The sequence below is a fragment of the Leucoraja erinacea genome, unplaced genomic scaffold, assembly GCF_028641065.1.
Source record: "Leucoraja erinacea ecotype New England unplaced genomic scaffold, Leri_hhj_1 Leri_359S, whole genome shotgun sequence".
NCBI lineage: Eukaryota > Metazoa > Chordata > Chondrichthyes > Rajiformes > Rajidae > Leucoraja > Leucoraja erinaceus.
Window position 1 is genome coordinate 113,804 of NW_026576260.1, and position 18,806 is coordinate 132,609.

Genomic DNA, 18,806 nt, shown 5'->3' on the forward strand with positions numbered 1-18,806 from the left:
TTTGGATAGACACATGCAAATGCAAGGAATGGAGAGATACTGGATCATGTGCGGGCAGGCAAGATCAGTTCAGCTCGGCATCATGTAAATGCCCCTGTCCCACTTAGGCAACCTGAACGGAAACCTGTGGAGACTTTGCGCCCCACCCAAGGTTTCCGTGCGGTTCCTGGAGGTTACAGGTAGTGGAAGCAGGTCGGGAGACTGACAAAAAGCTCCGGGAACCACACGGAAACCTTGGGTGGGGCGCAAAGTCTCCAGAGGTTTCCGTTCAGGTTTCGTAAGTGGGACAGGGCATTAGGCATAAACATTGTGGGTAGAAAGACCAGTTCCTGTGCTGCACTATTCTATATTAAGATCGGGGTGAACGTTATGCATTGAACAGGAAAGTGAGGCAAACTTTGAATGAAACCAGAGTCTTGTCTGACAGGTAGACAAAAGTGCTGGAGAAACTCAGCGGGTGCGGCAGCATATATGGAGCGAAGGAAATAGCAACGTTTCGGGCCGAAACCCTTCCCTCCAATTGCGAAATCTTGTCTGACAGGTTGTTAATAAATTATTCCTTTTCTTCTTATCACTGGAGATGTTTTAATCACATCAAAACATTTTGTCATATCAGAGCTTAATATGGGCAGTAATACGAGACTGGCCCCAGTTTGCTGCGTATCAGGGAAAAATCACTAGATAATCACGTTGCAACTGCTTTCAACCCTTTGAAAGCTATAATTCCCTCACAGCTGTCAAACACAAATCTTTTATGGCTTAGAACACAACCGATGCAAAAATTAATTGTCTTCAAAGTGAATTGTTCTGGTCTTGAATCCCTTTTGAAGCTTAATACAAGGTGTGAGAATTCCAATCCTGGGAGAACATTTTCACTTAAAGCATTAGAAGCAGTAAATTTGCAAGAGTTTTGGTACAGAAATGGTCGGGTCGGGGGGAGTCCCCCCCCCCCCCCCGGCCACGGGTACCATGTAATCTCGTGCTACCCGCTCCATGGTCGGATAGTCGTCGACTAAACCGTCTCCCCCACCTGGTTTGCCAGGTGAGGAGGGGGCTGTGGACCCCCAGCAGGAACAAAAACCAGACCTGTCAAAGGGTGGATGAGTTTCTAACAAGCCAATGGCCAACCACACTTCAGTAGAAGTTGCGATCACTGTCGTACAGAGGCATTGATCTTTTCGACGACGATGATGATTTTGCAAATCGAGTAGTTCGGTAAAATTAATTTGGAATGTTATTTCCCTCTTCCCAATATGAACATCTCCCAAAGGTTCTGTTTTCTGATGGTAAATTATTTCTTGGACATTCTTGCTCTATGAACCTGGGCTTTTAAGAGTCTCTTGAGTGGCAGCGAGCGGACAAGTAAACACGGTGACAGTTGAGGCTGAGCCTTGCCCTGTCCTTCGCTGATGATCATACTGGTAGAAACAGCCAGTACATTGTTGCTATTAGTAGATCTTGCCTCACGGTTCCAGCTACCAATGGTGCTTTCAAGCCTGATCAATGACGTTGTGTCCCCTTCATCACATGGGTTAGCTCTGGCTTCCGCCCATATCCTAAAATGTATGGATTGGCAGGTTATTTGGAAATGGTGCGTAGGTGAGTGGTAGAATGTTGGAGGCTGTGAAATGATGGGAATATTGGTAGAATAATAATAATAATAATTTTATTTATAGAGCACTTTAAAAACAAACATAGTTGCAACAAAGTGCTGTACATCACTAATCATTGACAAAAAAAGTTAATACACACCAAAAATAACAATCAAAAGAAATAGTAGGAAAAGACATGTAAAATAAAGAAACATCAAAAACACCAAAAACAGAAGCAAAGTCTCAGGCATGGTCAAAAGCCAGGGAGTACAAATGTGTTTTAACACTGGATTTGAAGATGGACAGTGAGGGGGCCTGTCTGATGTGCAACGGCAGGGTGTTCCAGAGTGCCGGAGCAGCAACAGAGAAGGCTCTATCCCCTCTGAGCCTCCGACTAGACCTCGGTACCTCCAGGAGCAGCTGACCAGCTGACCTGAGGGACCGGGCAGGAGTGTATGGGTGGAGCAGCTCAGAGAGGTAAGGCGGGGCGAGCCCATTCAGAGATTTAAAAACAAATAACAGTATCTTAAAATGAACTCGAAAATGCAACGGGAGCCAATGGAGGGAGGCCAGAACTGGGTTATGGTTCGATTAGTGTATGAAAAGTGGTGTTTGATGGTCGGTAAGGATTCAGTTGGCCAAAAGGCCAGTTTCCAAATTGCATCTCTCTACGGCTCTGTAAAAATATTGTTCAGATCATTATTCGACCTTCCCTAGACTAATGAGAGCCTAAGCACTGAATTCTATGAATCAGCTCAGTTTATTGTCACGTGTACCAAGGTACAGTGAAAAGCTTTTGTTGCATGCTATCCGGCCAGCAGAAAGACAATACATGATTACAATCGATCCATTTACAGTGTGTCGATAAGGGATGATAAGGGAATAACGTGTAGTAAAGCCAGCAAAGTCCAATCAAGGATGATTCGAGGGCCACCAGATAGGTAGATAGTTCAGAATTGCTCTCTGATTGTGGTGGGATGATTCAGTTGCCTGATAACAGCTGAGAAGAAACCCCATAAATCTGGAGGTGTACATTTTCACACTTCTCTACCTTTTGCCTGATGGGAGAGGGGAGAAGAGGGAGTGGGCAGTGTGTGCGACTCGTCCTTGATTATGTAATATTGGGATTTTCCCTGAATTCTTGGCTCATTTGATTCAAAATCAAAAAGGTGAAGTGGGGTGGTGTGGGGCATTGTTTCTACTCCAGCAGAGAATTCGATACACAATTTATAGTCTACAAATGATTGATAGTGTTTCCTAACAAGTGGGCCACCACAAAAAGCACCATGAAAATGAGACTGATACATGTGTACGTCAGGCCAAGTTATGCCCCGTCCCACTTAGGAAAACTCTTTGCACCCCACGCAAGGTTTCCGTGCGGTTTCCCGAGGTTGCAGATGGTTGCCGGAGGTTGTAGGGAGTGGGAGCAGGTAGGGAGACTGACAAAAACCTCTGGGAACCTCCGGGAACCGCACGGAAACCTTGCGTGGGGTGCAAAGTCTCCAGAGGTTTCCGTTCAGGTTTCCTAAGTGGGACAGAGGCATTGATGGCAGGTTTCCTTCCCTGAAAAAGTTGGGTTGATAAGACAGTCCCGATGTGTTCTGGTATTTTTTTCCTGTTCTATTGCACCAACATGGATACGATGGAATAAACATCCCAGATTTTGAACTTTGAGTTTGACTCCTGTTCCTTCTCTTCCAGTGCCGTGAGCCTGAAGCAAGCACGTGAAGTGAAAGACCCATTACCAGCCAAAGAAGTGGCAGCGATTTTGTTTCCTGTTTAAAGAGACAAAGAAATTGCACAAACGTATGTCCTTTCAGCATGTCTGCTTTTGACCTCATAGATGTAGTAATGTTGAGATGAATTTGTTTAAAATAGTTGTATATGTCATTTCGATATGTGATGCATAGCTTTAGACAACTTAACAAAAGTAACATCATTACATGCTACGTACGTGCTTTATAAGTTGTAACACAAAATCTTACAAAGCAAGGAAAAAAGCTTTCATTAATATAGGAGATTAATTATAAAGGATTATTAATCTGCTCAAGGATCCTCCAAAGGAAACTTATGTCAGATAGTTTCTCAAAGTCAATCCGATAGCTTCCAACCAAATGGAGCATCAGAATGCCAACACCATCCGACTGCCCTGAGGTCCCCCATATATAACATCCCCAAAGAGACTCTTGAGTTCTCTACTGGGAAATACCAGGTGCATTTGTTGAGTATGACCAGAAGATCCAAACATAGAGTACAGCGTGGAAACAGGCCCATCCGCCCAACTAGCTCATACTGGCCCAACATGTCCCAGTTACACTAGTCCCACCTCCCGACGTTTGCCCCACATCCCTCCAAACCCATCGTATCCATGTACCTGTCTAACTGTTTCTAAAACATTGGGATAGTCCCAGCCTCAACTACCTCCTCTGGCAGCTCGTTCCATACACCCACCGTGCTTTGTGTGAAAACGTTACCCCTCAGATTCCTATTAAATCTTTTCCCCTTCACCTTAAACCTTTGTCCTCTGGTCCTCGATTCGCCTATTCTGGGCAAGAGACTCTATGCATCTACCCAATCTATTCCCCTCATGATTTTATATTACTGCAGTCCAAACATTCTACCATGTCACACCTGAAACGCAACAGTTGTAGAGATATCTGAAGGCCAATATCCAACAGAACGCCCATAATCTAAAGTAACAGGAGATGTGTTGCAGGAGTGCAGGAGGACCAGCAACATCATCATAACCATGTGTGCAGGATTTACAGCACCATCAACTCCATTTATGGCCCAAACATCCATGTACTAATCTTGCTGACTCCATTCCAAAACTATTCCATCCAGCCTAGCCAGATCAAGAAGAAACCTGAATGGGCAGATAGAGTCGTACAGTGTGGAAACACGCCCTCTGACTCAACTTGCTACACCAATCAACATGTCCCATCCACACTAGTCCCACCTGCCCTCATTTGACCCATATCCCTCTAAACCTGTCCTATCCATGTACCTGTCTAAATGTTGCGATAGTACCTGCTTCAACTATCTCCTCCGGCAGCTCGTTTCATACACCCACCACCCTTTATGTAAAATAAGTTACCCCTTGGGTTCCTATTAAATCTTTTTTAACTAGTTTTATCTCACTTTTAACTAGTTCTTGATTCCTCTACTCTGGGCAAGAGACTGTGCATTTACCCGATCTATTCCTCTCATGATTTTGTACACCTTGATAAGATGACAAATGAAAAACAACAGGGCCCCAAGAACAGATAGTACACTCTTACACCTTACCCAACATTTGAGGCTCCTCTCCTCCACCGAACTTCAGAATCCATATTGCTTTTCTTCCACCACGACACTTGTCCTTCTGTCACTGCAGAGGTTCAATCAGGTACATCGTTAATAGGTATACTGACCCTGCGCTGAGAACAGATTTCAGGTGACACAATTTTTACATGGAAAATAGATGTTTTTCGAGCCAGCACCACCATACAATATGATCATGATAATTAGAAAATGTACATCAAGTGAGCCAGTGATCATTGGCTCCCTGTTACAGTGCTCAGCTGGTACACCGCTGGAATTCCTTGGCCAGACATTAAGCTGAAGTTTAATTATTGTTTAACTATCTCTCAGTGCTTCTGTTTATAAATCTGAGATCCTCTATATACTTCATTAAACGCTCTGGCAACTATTACGTACACAATCCCAGGTCTTTTTGGTCTTGTGCTTTCTTTAGAAGTGTATGGTTTAACTTGTCTTCCTTCTCATTTTTCCAATCAAAATGTATCACTTGCTACTTTTCTTTGTTGGAACAGTAAACATAGAAATTAGGTGCAGGAATAGGCCATTCGGCCCTTCGAGCCTGCACCGCCATTCAATATGATCATGGCTGATCATCCAACTCAGTATCCCGTACCTGCCTTCTCTCCATACCCCCCTGATCCCCTTAGCCACAAGGGCCACATCTAACTCCCTCTTAAATATAGCCAATGAACTGGCCTCAACTACCCTCTGTGGCAGAGAGTTCCAGAGATTCACCACTCTCTGTGTGAAAAAAGTTCTTCTCATCTCGGTTTTAAAGGATTTCCCCCTTATCCTTAAGCTGTGACCCCTCGTCCTGGACTTCCCTAACATCGGGAACAATCTTCCTGCATCTAGCCTGTCCAACCCCTTAAGAATTTTGTAAGTTTCTATAAGATCCCCTCTCAATCTCCTAAATTCTAGAGAGTATAAACCAAGTCTATCCAGTCTTTCTTAATAAGACAGTCCTGACATCCCAGGAATCAGTCTGGTGAACCGTCTCTGCGCTCCCTCTATGGCAATAATGTCCTTCATGTAGTAAACCATGTAACAAGGGCAATACTAACCAGCAGTCCTCTTGTACAGATCTAGTGCCAAACAATAAATCTCTGCACAGTGAATAAGTATTTGACTATTACTTTGTACCCTCTTGTTTCTGTAGATGGCCAAGAAAGAGGATGACCTTGATGTGTTGCTCCCTAGCTGGGCGGGGGCTGCTGCACATGGGTTTACTATAAGTGGCAGTGATGATGGCATCTTCATCAAGGACGTGGTTGAAAACTCCCCAGTAGGAAAGAGTGGAGTAATGAAAGAAGGTATGGTTTCCGCTCCTCAACTGCTAGTTTTCCTAATTACTTGCTGTACGTGCAAATGATTAGCCTTCGGCTAATTTGCTTCAGGTCACCTATTTCCCCTTGCATCTCAAAGCTCTGCAATCTTGACTCTTTTTCTCAGTAGTTATGATGACTGCAAATCGGTGATGATTGGTTTATAAGAACAGAACTATCATTTCATTTTACATAGTGTAGCAGCAGATTTTCATATCTTTCAGGTTAATTAGCACCCTAGCCGCTATTTGGATGAGAATGGTCTTCTAAACGCATGCAAGCTCACTCACAGAGACCTTCAGAGCTTCTTCTCAGATATGGCTTAAAAACACAGTCTTTTGATTAATAAATGCTTTATTGTTGATAGAAAACAGTAAGATACATCCAAAGTACACAAAAATGTTGGAGAAACTCAGCGGGTGCAGCAGCATCTATCAGTCTGAAGAAGGGTTTCGGCCCGAAACGTTGCCTATTTCCTTCGCTGCTGCACCAGCTGAGTTTCTCCAGCATTTTTGTGTACCTTCAATTTTCAAGCATCTGCAGTTCCTTCTTAAACAAGATACATCCAAATTTCTTCCAACTCGTTGATACAATCTTCTTCGAACTCCACAGCTTATTACTTTAGACATTAGAAAACTCCTTGTGTCTCCGTGACACTGGCAAGATCCGCATGATCTCACATCGACCCTGCATGGCCCGCATGATCTCAAATGGTAGAAGGATTAACCTTCCCCATCGGCTCTCCAAACTAATCTAAAAACTAAACTTCTGCGCAAGCATCTAAGCTCCAAACACGTCATAAATCCCACCCACAATATAACGGGCAGTCTAATATTTAAAGGCACATGCCATCCTCAATGACATGCAAAACAGGCCAAATGGCCACTACACATAGTGCATTATTTTAATCCAGCATCATTGCCTCTTATCAATCTGGAGATTCTATTAAACAATAAGTTCATGTAATATGAGAACAAACAAAGTTGACCTAATGTTTTAAGAAATTATGAAATATGTTAGTCAGGCATAAGATCTGGCTCATAGATATCACTATGCTTTGTACATTGGTCTTCATATTATTTGTAATAATTAGTTAACAATAAGCTATGCTCACAAACAAAGGACAATAAACACATTGCGGCACCTTCATTTACAAGCCTAATTTTCTTTACTGTATTAAAAATTCATCCTTGGTCATATACACAATATATTACCTAGCAATCGGCTTCCACATTTCATTTTTTTTTAAATCACCTCAAGGTAATTTTGAGGTGCCATCCCCAGAGATTACTAGATAGTGTACACAAAAATGCTGGAGAAACTCAGCGGGTGCAGCAGCATCTACAGAGCGAAGGAAATAGGCAACGTTTCGGGCCGAAACGTTGCCTATTTCCTTCGCTCCATAGATGCTGCTGCACCCGCTGAGTTTCAACAGCATTTTTGTGTACCTTCGATTTTCCAGCATCTGCAGTTCCTTCTTAAACACGACTAGATAGTGTGTTTAGTACTCCAGGTATCCAAACCTATATAAAAATCTGCATTCTATTAAGCTCTTTGCTCCTTTTCTTAAATCTCTTTTTCTAATTTAACACTTCCATCTGTACAGGTTGCAATATTCCTGCCTTTAAAATGTGGATTTGTATCTATGTCATCATCTAAGTTGTTTATTGTGAATAGTTTGATGCCCTTGCATATCTTTACAAGTAGAGATCTTTCCTGTCCATCATCCATACACTTTGGCTCCCATTGCACTGTCAAATTACCAATCATTGGCCTTTAGTTCTGTAACGTATACTTTAGAATCTTATAGCTCTTAAATTTCACTTGATAAGTATAAGTATATAAAATATAATTTCTTGCTCCCCTACGCCTAGGTGACCAAATCGTAAGTGCAACTATTTACTTTGATGAAATGGGGTATGATGAAGCACAGAAAATTCTGCAGACAGTGGATCGACACACAGTGGGACTGAAGTTACATCGGAAAGGAGAAAGGCTTTCTCCCGGGGGAAATTACTCCTGGGACCCGGATCGATTTGGGGCCACGAGTCCAGAAGCTGTATTGGTATGTGTTGTGCAGGATTAAGTAAAATCATGTAAATGGCAACTTTTGCTTTATGGTTTGCTATTGTGAATTTGTGGAATTCCCTGCCACAGAGGGCAGTGGAGTGGATTTAAGAGAGAGTGAGATAGAGCTCTAGGGGCTAGTGGAGTCAAGGGATATGGGGAGAAGGCAGGCACGGGTTATTGATAGGGGACGATCAGCCATGATCACAATGAATGGCGGTGCTGGCTCGAAGGGCCTGCACCTATTTTCTATGTTTCTATATTACTGGCTGATGCTAACTTCCTGTTGCAGAAATGCTTCAAAGTACAATGAATCTGAAATATTCCCAAACCTCAGCAGTTTGCATTGCAGAAGGCAAAAATGGCCACTGTTCATATTGCTATGTGAAATGCGCAACGTTGCATGTCAACTTGATTGGGCTTGGCTACGATGGCATCCACACTTGGATAGCAAAAACTGCAAATGTAACCACTTATCAGGTTAGGCAGCATTTTTGGAGAATGATTGACCTAAAATGCTACTTAGTCTCTCTTCCCAAATGTTGACTAATCTGCTAGGTATTTACAGCATTGTCCTAGAATTTAGTTTAGTTTAGAGACACAGCGGGAAACAGGCCGTTCGGCCCACTGTGTCAGCGCCAACCAGCGATTACCGCACACTAACATTATCCTAGGGACAGTTTTCAATGATACCAAGCCAATTGGCCTACATACCTGTATGTCTCTGGAGTAGGGGAGCAAACCAGAGCTCCCAGAGAAAACCCACGCAGGTCATGAGGGAGAACATACACATTCCGTACAGCCAAGCTCGGAGTAGTCCGCTTAGCTGACAGACATGATTAATTGGTCCCTTGTGTCAGATAACAGATGATCACCAAGATAATGCAGCCACTCCTCAAAAGGAGAAGGGAAGAAAAGCTGTGAGAAAAATAATAGATGGAACAGAAAGTGCATTAAACAGCTAAAATCATCCTAAATATTCCCACGAACTTCACCTTAAACGCATACCCTCTGGCTTTCGATTCTCCCACTCTGGGCAAGAGGCTGAATATTGGTGTCGTTCAATATTTTAACATGCGCAGAGAGGTAGCAAGAAACGGGGTGCTAAAGAAGAGTTTGTGTGAGACACTTTCCCAAAGGTTCTTCTCCAAAGCATGGAAGGCTCCTTTAGAATGGGAGATGGGGAAGATTCAGTTGAAATTGGGCACCAAACACAGGATGTTGGAGAGAGTGAATCTAGACTGTTTACCAAAGATGATAATTCAACTTGGTCCTATCCTTAAAAAAACATCAGCATCCTGAATTTCATTTCTTACAATCATACTGTGTGAAATAGGCTTGCTCAGCGCAGGCTGAATGGAGGACTTTTCTGGCCTGCAGGGATTTTGTTAATTATTCAAAGACACAGAGCTGGGTATGATACAGATTTTTTATTTCCTCTAGAGTGGAGATGATGAAGACTATCAGAGGATTTTCAGAAAGAAAATCAAGCCTCGTCTGAAGTCAGAAGATGGTATAGAGGCACCAGATCAAGATGACATATCTTCCAGTGTACGTATCACCAGAAAGGTCATTACACGCACAGTTCATGTGACTAATCCCACAGCTATGACAGATGTAGACATCCACAGTCCAGAATTTAAAATAAAAGTCCCACGGCATGAGCAAGTCAGTATTGAAGGATCAGGACCAAGGCTGGAATCATCAGAGATGGATATGGATGTTAATCTCGCGGGCGCGGAAGGTTTAAAATTTCAAATGGGAGATGGTCAACGGACAACACACACCATGCACATTGTAAAAACAAAAGTTGTAGAGGTGACTGGACCTGATACAGAACATGGCCAAACTACTTTCCACATGCCGCAGATCAACTTGGCAGGTGGAACAGTGCAAACATCCAACCTTGATGTCAAATTTGCAAACACAGACATGGGTAGGTCTGCACCAAATGTTGATGTCAGTCTCCCAAAGACGAGTATTGGCTTTTCAGACCCAAACGTTACAACAGGTATGCAAGTGGCTGCCATTGATACAACAATAATGAAACAAAATGTTCATACTGAAGATTCAGATGGAAAAATCAGCACGCATTCAATCAAGATGCCAGCATGTACTATTTCTGAAATGCACATTGAAAGCAAATTCCCAGAAGGCGATATTAAAGCAACTGGAACCAAGATCAAAGGTAATGTTGAAATGCATGATACAGATCTGGCTTCTGGTAAAATCAGAAAACCACAATATAAGATTTCAGGAGTCAATGTTTCAGAATCAAAATATCATATCTCTTATCCAGATCTGGAAATCGAACAAACAAAAGTGACAGAAGAACTTGACGCCCCAAAGATCACTTTTGAGCGTGACATTAAAGTTCCAAATGTGAATATTAAAGGCACCAAAGTTGAGACAACTGCAATGAAACAAAGTGGCCTCAAGTTTGAAGCGCCATCTACACATTTTGCCAAGCAACAGGCTCCAGATTTGAATCTCAAGGGCCCAAAGGTGAAAGGAGAACATTGCATTCAAATGCCTTCTGCAAATACAGAGGTGAGGATCAAAGGTCCTAAGGTGGATGTGGATATGCCAGAGGCTGAGATTGAAGGGCGCAGTGCAATGTTCAATTTGCCAAGATTCAAAACACACAAATTCCAAACTAGTGGGTTGAAGCTGGAAGGTCAAGATGTGAACATTGATGCCAATCCTCCCGAGGTAGATGTTAACCTTTCAGGACCCTCGTTGAAAGGAGAAGCTCAAATGCCAAATGTGAATATTGAGGGAACCGGTAAAATATCGGGAGCAAAATTTGGTATGCCAGGATTCAATGTCTTAGCACCTAAAACAGGAATGGCCGATTATAATCTGGACTTTAAAGGTCCAAAAGTGGAAGGAGATATTGCCGTTCCTGATGTAAATCTGAAAGGTGACATTAAGGGCCCAAAAGTAGATTTTAAAGGCCCCAAAGTTCAAATTGAGGAAACTGATATAAAAGGAAGTGGAGCCCAGTTTTCAATGCCACATATGAACTTGCCCAAGGTTCAGGCTCCTGAAATTGATTTGAATTTCAGAGGCCCAAAACTGGAAGGGGATCATGGTATTGGTGTACCTTCGGGAAAGGTGGAGAAAGAGCTCAAAGGACCTCAGGTAGATCTTGATGTGGGCGTATCAGGAGCAGGAGGTACAAAGTTTGGCCTGCCAAAACATAAACTGCCCAAATTCCACATGGATGGGTCCAAAGTGGAAGTTCCAGTTGTCCACATGGGTGGGAACATTCGTGGCGCTGATGTTAAACTCTCTGGATCAAAGCTAGGAGGGGATGTTAAAATACCAGATGTAGATGTTGAGGGAACTGGTAAAATAAAGGGCTCAACATTGAAAGGGGACTTGGCTTCTGGAAAGGTGGAGGGAGGGATCAAAGCACCTAAGGTTCATGTTGACATGGATGTGCCAAGCGGTGATGTTGGAGGTGTCAGTGGAAACATGCGCGTGCCAAAATTTAAATTGCCCAAATTCCAAATGAGTGGGTCTAAAGTGGAATGTTCAGATTTGGACTTTGATGTGGATATTCCAAGTGGCGACATTAAACTATCTGGACCCAAGCTAGAAAGAGATGTTGAAATGCCTGATGTAGATGTAGACGTTGAGGGAGCTGTTAAAATCACAGACCCTAAATTCAGCATGCCAGGATTCAATCTGTCAGCACCCACGATAGGAATGCCTGATGTTAATCTGGACCTCAAAGGAACAAAAATAGGCCAAATCGAAGTCCCCGATGTCAAATTAAAACGTGATATCAAGGGCCCAAATCTCGATATTAAAGGTCCCAACGTTAATATCGAGACACCTGACTTAAAGGGAAGAGGAGTTAAGTTTTCACTGCCATCGATGCATTTGCCCAAGATAGAGGCACCAGACATTAACTTGAATTCCAAAGGTTCAAAACTGAAAGGAGACTATGGTGTTGACATGCCTTCTGGAAAGTTCGAGGGAGAGATCAAAGGACCTAAGGTTGATGTTGATGTGGATATGCCACAAGTTGATGTTGAAGGAGATGGTGGAAACTTCAGCTTGCCAAAGTTTAAATTGCCCAAATTCCACATGGGTGGTTCAAAAGGAGGTCCAGATGTGGGAGTTGACATGAATCTTCCTGAGGCCGATGTTAAACTATCTGGACCTAAGATAGAAGGAGATGTTAAAATGCCCGATGTAGATGTAGATGTTGAGGGGGCAGGGAAATTCAAAGGCCCAACATTCAAAACCCCAGGATTCGATGTCTCAGCACCCAAGATACGAATGCCTGATGTGGACCTCAGAGGTCCAAAAATGAGAGGAAATTATGACGTGGATTTGCCGTCTGGAAAGGTGGAGGGCAAGATCAAAGGACCCAAGGTTGATGTGGATGTGCCAGGGGGTGATGTGGAAGGAGGCGGTGGAGGATTCAGCGTGCCAAAATTTAAATTGCCCAAATTCAGAATGGGTGGGTCTAAAGTGGAGGGCCCAGATATGGACATTGATGCAAATATTCCTAGTGGTGACATTAAACTATCTGGACCCAAGCTGGAAGGCGATGTCGAAATGCCTGATGTAGATGTAGATGTTGAGGGAGCTGGTAAAATCAAGGGATCTAAATTCCACATGCCAAAATTCAATCTCTCAGCACCCAAAATAGGAATGCCTGATTTCAATCTGGGCGCCAAAGGTCCAAAAGTGGAAGGAGATGTTGGTATTCCTGATGTTAACCTGGAAGGTGACATTAAGGGTCCGAATGTCGACATTAAAGGCCCCAGGGTTGATATTGAGACACCAGATGTAAATGGAAGCAAGGGCAAGTTTTCAATGCCATCCATCCATATGCCTAAGTTTCATGCACCAGATATTGATTTGAATTTCAAAAGTCCAAAAGTAAAAGGTGACTATGATGTTGAAATGCCTTCTGGAAAGTTCGAGGGAGAGATCAAAGCACCTAAGGTTGACGTTGACATGGATGTGCCAGGGGGTGATGTTGAAGGAGTCGGTGGAAAGTTCAGCTTGCCAAAATTTAAAAAAGCCTAAATTCCACATGGGTGGATCTAAAGTAGAAGTTTCCAGATGTGGACATTGATGCAAATATTCCTGAGGCTGATATTAAACTATCAGGACCTAAGATACAAGGAGGTGTTGAAATGCCTGATGTAGATCTAGACATTGAGGGTGGCAGTAAAATTAAGGGACCTAAAATCCATATGCCAAAATTCAATCTCTCAGCACCCAAAATAGGAATGCCTGATTTCAATCTGGGCGCGCAAAGGTCCAAAACTGGAGGGTGATGTTGGTATTCCTGATGTTAACCTGGAAGGTGACATTAAGGGTCCAAGTGTTTGACATTAAAGGCCCCAGAGTTGATATTGAGACACCAGATGTAAAAGGAAGTGGATTCAAGATGTCAATGCCTTCCATCCACATGCCTAAGTTTCAGGCACCAGACCTTGATTTGAATTTCAAAGGTACAAAGCTAGAAGGCGAGTATGTTGTTGAAATGCCTGCTGGAAAGGTGGAGGGTGAATGCAAAGGACCTAAGGTTGATGTGGACGTGGATGTGCCACAAGTTGATGTTGAAGGAGATGGTGGAAAGTTCAGCTTGCCAAAGTTTAAATTGCCCAAATTCCACATGGGTGGTTCAAAAGGAGGTCCAGATGTGGGAGTTAATATGAATCTTCCTGAGGCCGATGTTAAACTATCTGGACCTAAGATAGAAGGAGGTGTTAAAATGCCCGATGTAGATGTTGAGGGTGCAGGGAAATTCAAGGGCCCATCATTCAAAACGCCAGGATTCGATGTCTCAGCACCCAAGATACGAATGCCTGATGTGGACCTCAGAGGTCCAAAAATGGGAGGAAAATATGACGTGGATTTGCCGGCTGGAAAGGTGGTGGGTAAGATCAACGGTCCCGATGTTGATGTGGATGTGCCACGAGTTGATGTGGAAGGAGGCGGTGGAGGATTCAGTATGCCAAAATTTAAATTGCCCAAATTCCGAATGGGTGGGTCTAAAGTGGAGGGCCCAGATATGGACATTGATGCAAATATTCCTAGTGGTGACATTAAACTATCTGGACCCAAGCTGGAAGGCGATGTCGAAATGCCTGATGTAGATGTAGATGTTGAGGGAGCTGGTAAAATCAAGGGATCTAAATTCCACATGCCAAAATTCAATGTCTCAGCACCCAAAATAGGAATGCCTGATTTCAATCTGGGCGCCAAAGGTCCAAAAGTGGAAGGAGATGTTGGTATTCCTGATGTTAACCTGGAAGGTGACATTAAGGGTCCGAATATTGACATAAAAGGCCCCAGAGTTGATATTGAGACACCAGATGTAAATGGAAGCAGGGGCAAGATTTCAATGCCATCCATTCACATGCCTAAGTTTCATGCACCAGATATTGATTTGAATTTCAAAAGTCCAAAACTAAAAGGAGACTATTGATGTTGACATGCCTTCTGGAAAACGTTCGAGGGAGAGATCAAAGGACCTAAGGTTGATGTTGATGTGGATGTGCCACAAGTTGATGTGTGAAGGAGATGGTGGAAAGTTCAGCTTGCCAAAGTTTAAATTGCCCAAATTCCACATGGGTGGTTCAAAAGGAGGTCCAGACGTGGGAGTTGACATGAATCTTCCTGAGGCCGATGTTAAACTATCTGGACCTAAGATAGAAGGAGGTGTTAAAATGCCAGATGTAAATGTAGATGTTGAGGGTGCAGGGAAATTCAAAGGCCCAACATTCAAAACGCCAGGATTCGATGTCTCAGCACCCAAGATACGAATGCCTGATGTGGACCTCAGAGGTCCAAAAATGGGAGGAAATTATGACGTGGATTTGCCATCTGGAAAGATGGAAGGCAAGATCAAAGGACCCAAGGTTGATGTGGATGTGCCAGGGGTTGATGTGGAAGGAGGCGGTGGAGGATTCAGCATGCCAAAATTTAAAATGCCCAAATTCCGAATGGGTGGGTCTAAAGTGGAGGGCCCAGATATGGACATTGATGCAAATATTCCTAGTGGTGACATTAAACTATCTGGACCCAAGCTGGAAGGCGATGTCGAAATGCCTGATGTAGATGTAGATGTTGAGGGAGCTGGTAAAATCAAGGGATCTAAATTCCACATGCCAAAATTCAATCTCTCAGCACCCAAAATAGGAATGCCTGATTTCAATCTGGGCGTCAAAGGTCCAAACGTGGAAGGAGATGTTGGTATTCCTGATGTTAACCTGGAAGGTGACATTAAGGGTCCGAATGTCGACATTAAAGCCTCCAGAGTTGATATTGAGACACCAGATGTAAATGGAAGCAAGGGCAAGTTTTCAATGCCATCCATCCATATGCCTAAGTTTCATGCACCCAGATATTGATTTGAATTTCAAAAGTCCAAAAGTAAAAGGTGACTATGATGTTGAAATGCCTTCTGGAAAGTTCGAGGGAGAGATCAAAGCACCTAAGGTTGATGTTGACATGGATGTGCCAGGGGGGGTGATGTGGAAGGAGGCGGGGAGGATTCAGCATGCCAAAATTTTAAAATGCCCAAATTCAGAATGGGTGGGTCCTAAAGTGGAGGGCCCAGATATGGATATTGATGCAAATATTCCTGAGGCTGACGTAAACTATCAGGACCTAAGATACAAGGAGGTGTTGAAATGCCTGATGTAGATCTAGACATTGAGGGTGGCAGTAAAGGCAAGGGATCTAAATTCCACATGCCAAAATTCAATCTCTCAGCACCCAAAATAGGAATGCCTGATTTCAATCTGGGCGCCAAAGGTCCAAAAGTGGAAGGAGATGTTGGTATTCCTGATGTTAACCTGGAAGGTGACATTAAGGGGTCCGAATGTCGACATAAAAGCCCCAAAGTTGATATTGAGACACCAGATGTAAAAGGAAGTGGATTCAAGATGTCAATGCCTTCCATCCATTTGCCCAAGTTTCATGCACCAGACCTTGATTTGAATTTCAAAGGTCCAAATCTAAAAGGAGACTATGATGTTGACATGCCTTCTGGAAAGGTGGAGGGTGAATTCAAAGGACCTAAGGTTGATGTGGATGTGGATGTGCCACAAGTTGATGTTGAAGGAGATGGTGGAAAGTTCAACTTGCCAAAGTTTAAATTGCCCAAATTCCACATGGGTGGTTCAAAAGGAGGTCCAGATGTGGGAGTTGACATGAATCTTCCTGAGGCCGATGTTAAACTATCTGGACCTAAGATCGAAGGAGGTGTTAAAATGCCAGATGTAGATGTAGATGTTGAGGGTGCAGGGAAATTCAAAGGACCATCATTCCAAAATGCCAGGATTTCGATGTCTCAGCACCCAAGCTACGAATGCCTGATGTGGACCTCAGAGGTCCAAAAATGGGAGGAAATTATGACGTGGATTTGCCATCTGGAAAGGTGGAAGGCAAGATCAAAGGACCCCAAGGTTGATGTGGATGTGCCAGGGGTTGATGTGGAAGGAGCGGGTGGAGGATTCAGCATGCCAAAATTTAAAATGCCCAAAATGATTCCGAATGGGTGGGGTCTAAGTGGAGGGCCCCAGATATGGACATTGATGCAAATATTCCTAGTGGTGACATTAAACTATCTGGACCCAAGCTGGAAGGCGATGTCGAAATGCCTGATGTAGTAGTAGATGTTGAGGGAGCTGGTAAAATCAAGGGATCTAAATTCCACATGCCAAAATTCAATCTCTCAGCACCCAAAATAGGAATGCCTGATTTCAATCTGGGGCGTCAAAGGCTCCAAAAGTGGAAGGAGATGTTGGGTATTCCTGAATGTTAACCTGGAAGGTGACATTAAGGGTCCGAATGTCGACATTAAAGGCCCCAGAGTTGATATTGAGACACCAGATGTAAATGGAAGCAAGGGCAAGTTTTCAATGCCATCCATCCACATGCCTAAGTTTCATGCACCAGATATTGATTTGAATTTCAAAAGTCCAAAAGTAAAAGGTGACTATGATGTTGAAAATGCCTCTCTGGAAAGTTCGAGGGAGAGATCAAAGGACCTAAGGTTGATGTTGAACATGGATGTGCCCAGGGGGTGATGTGGAAGGAGGCGGGGGAGGTTCAGCATGCCAAAATTTAAAATGCCCAAATTCAGAATGGGTGGGTCTAAAGTGGAGGGCCCAGATATGGATATTGATGCAAATATTCCTGAGGCTGACATTAAACTATCAGGACCTAAGATACAAGGAGGTGTTGAAATGCCTGATGTAGATCTAGACATTGAGGGTGGCAGTAAAGGCAAGGGATCTAAATTCCACATGCCAAAATTCAATCTCTCAGCACCCAAAATAGGAATGCCTGATTTCAATCTGGGCGCCAAAGGTCCAAAAGTGGAAGGAGATGTTGGTATTCCTGATGTTAACCTGGAAGGTGACATTAAGGGTCCGAATGTCGACATTAAAGGTCCCAAAGTTGATATTGAGACAACAGATGTAAAAGGAAGTGGATTCAAAGATGTCAATGCCTTCCATCCATTTGCCCAAGTTTCATGCACCAGACCTTGATTTGAATTTTCAAAGGTCCAAATCTAAAAGAGAGACTATGATGTTGACATGCCTTCTGGAAAGGTGGAGGGTGAATTCAAAGGACCTAAGGTTGATGTGGATGTGGATATGCCACAAGTTGATGTTGAAGGAGATGGTGGAAAGTTCAACTTGCCAAAGTTTAAATTGCCCAAATTCCACATGGGTGGTTCAAAAGGGAGGTCCAGATGTGGGAGTTTGACATGAATCTTCCTGAGGCCGATTTTAAACTATCTGGACCTAAGATCGAAGGAGGTGTTTAAAATGCCAGAGGTAGATGTAGATGTTGAGGGTGCAGGGAAATTCAAAGCGCCCATCATTCAAAATGCCAGGATTCGATGTCTCACACCCAAGATACGAATGCCTGATGTGGACCTCAGAGGTCCAAAAATGGGAGGAAATTATGACGTGGATTTGCCATCTGGAAAGATGGAAGGCCAAGATCAAAGGACCCAAATGTTGATGTGGATGTGCCAGGGGGTGATGTGGAAGGAGGGCGGTGGAGGATTCAGCATGCCAAAATTTAAAATGCCCCAATTCCGAATGGGTGGGTCCTAAAGTGGAGGGGCCCAGATATGGACATTGATGCAAAGATTCCTAGTGGTGACATTAAACTATCTGGACCCAAGCTGGAAGGCGATGTCGAAAATGCCTGATTTATAGTAGATGTAGATGTTTGAGGGGGAGCTGGTAAAAATCAAGGGATCTAAATTCCACATGCCAAAATTCAATCTCTCAGCAACCCAAAATAGGAATGCCTGATTTTCAATCTGGGCGCCAAAGGTCCAAAAGTGTGGAAGGAGATGTTGGTATTCCTGATGTTAACCTGGAAGGTGACATTAAGGGTCCGAATGTCAACATTAAAGGCCCCAGAGTTGATATTGAGACACACCAGAGGTAAATGGAAGCAAGGGCAAGTTTTCAATGCCATCCAGCCACATGCCTAAGTTTTCATGCACCAGATA

General features: G+C 43.4%; 1 protein-coding gene across 1 annotated transcript; it reads left to right on the plus strand.

Moving 5' to 3' along the window:
• The first annotated feature begins 3,266 nt into the window (after positions 1 to 3,266).
• Positions 3,267 to 17,824, plus strand: LOC129693590 (neuroblast differentiation-associated protein AHNAK-like). The gene is given in 16 exon segments (XM_055630385.1): positions 3,267 to 3,398; positions 6,055 to 6,208; positions 8,095 to 8,285; positions 9,731 to 13,333; positions 13,366 to 13,569; positions 13,571 to 13,645; positions 13,647 to 14,747; positions 14,830 to 15,662; positions 15,664 to 15,920; positions 15,923 to 16,596; positions 16,599 to 16,726; positions 16,728 to 16,827; positions 16,830 to 17,039; positions 17,042 to 17,083; positions 17,086 to 17,324; positions 17,367 to 17,824. Coding segments are annotated over 15 exon segments (8,268 nt in total). The 5' UTR covers positions 3,267 to 3,398; the 3' UTR covers position 17,824.
• Positions 17,825 to 18,806: the final 982 nt, after the last annotated feature.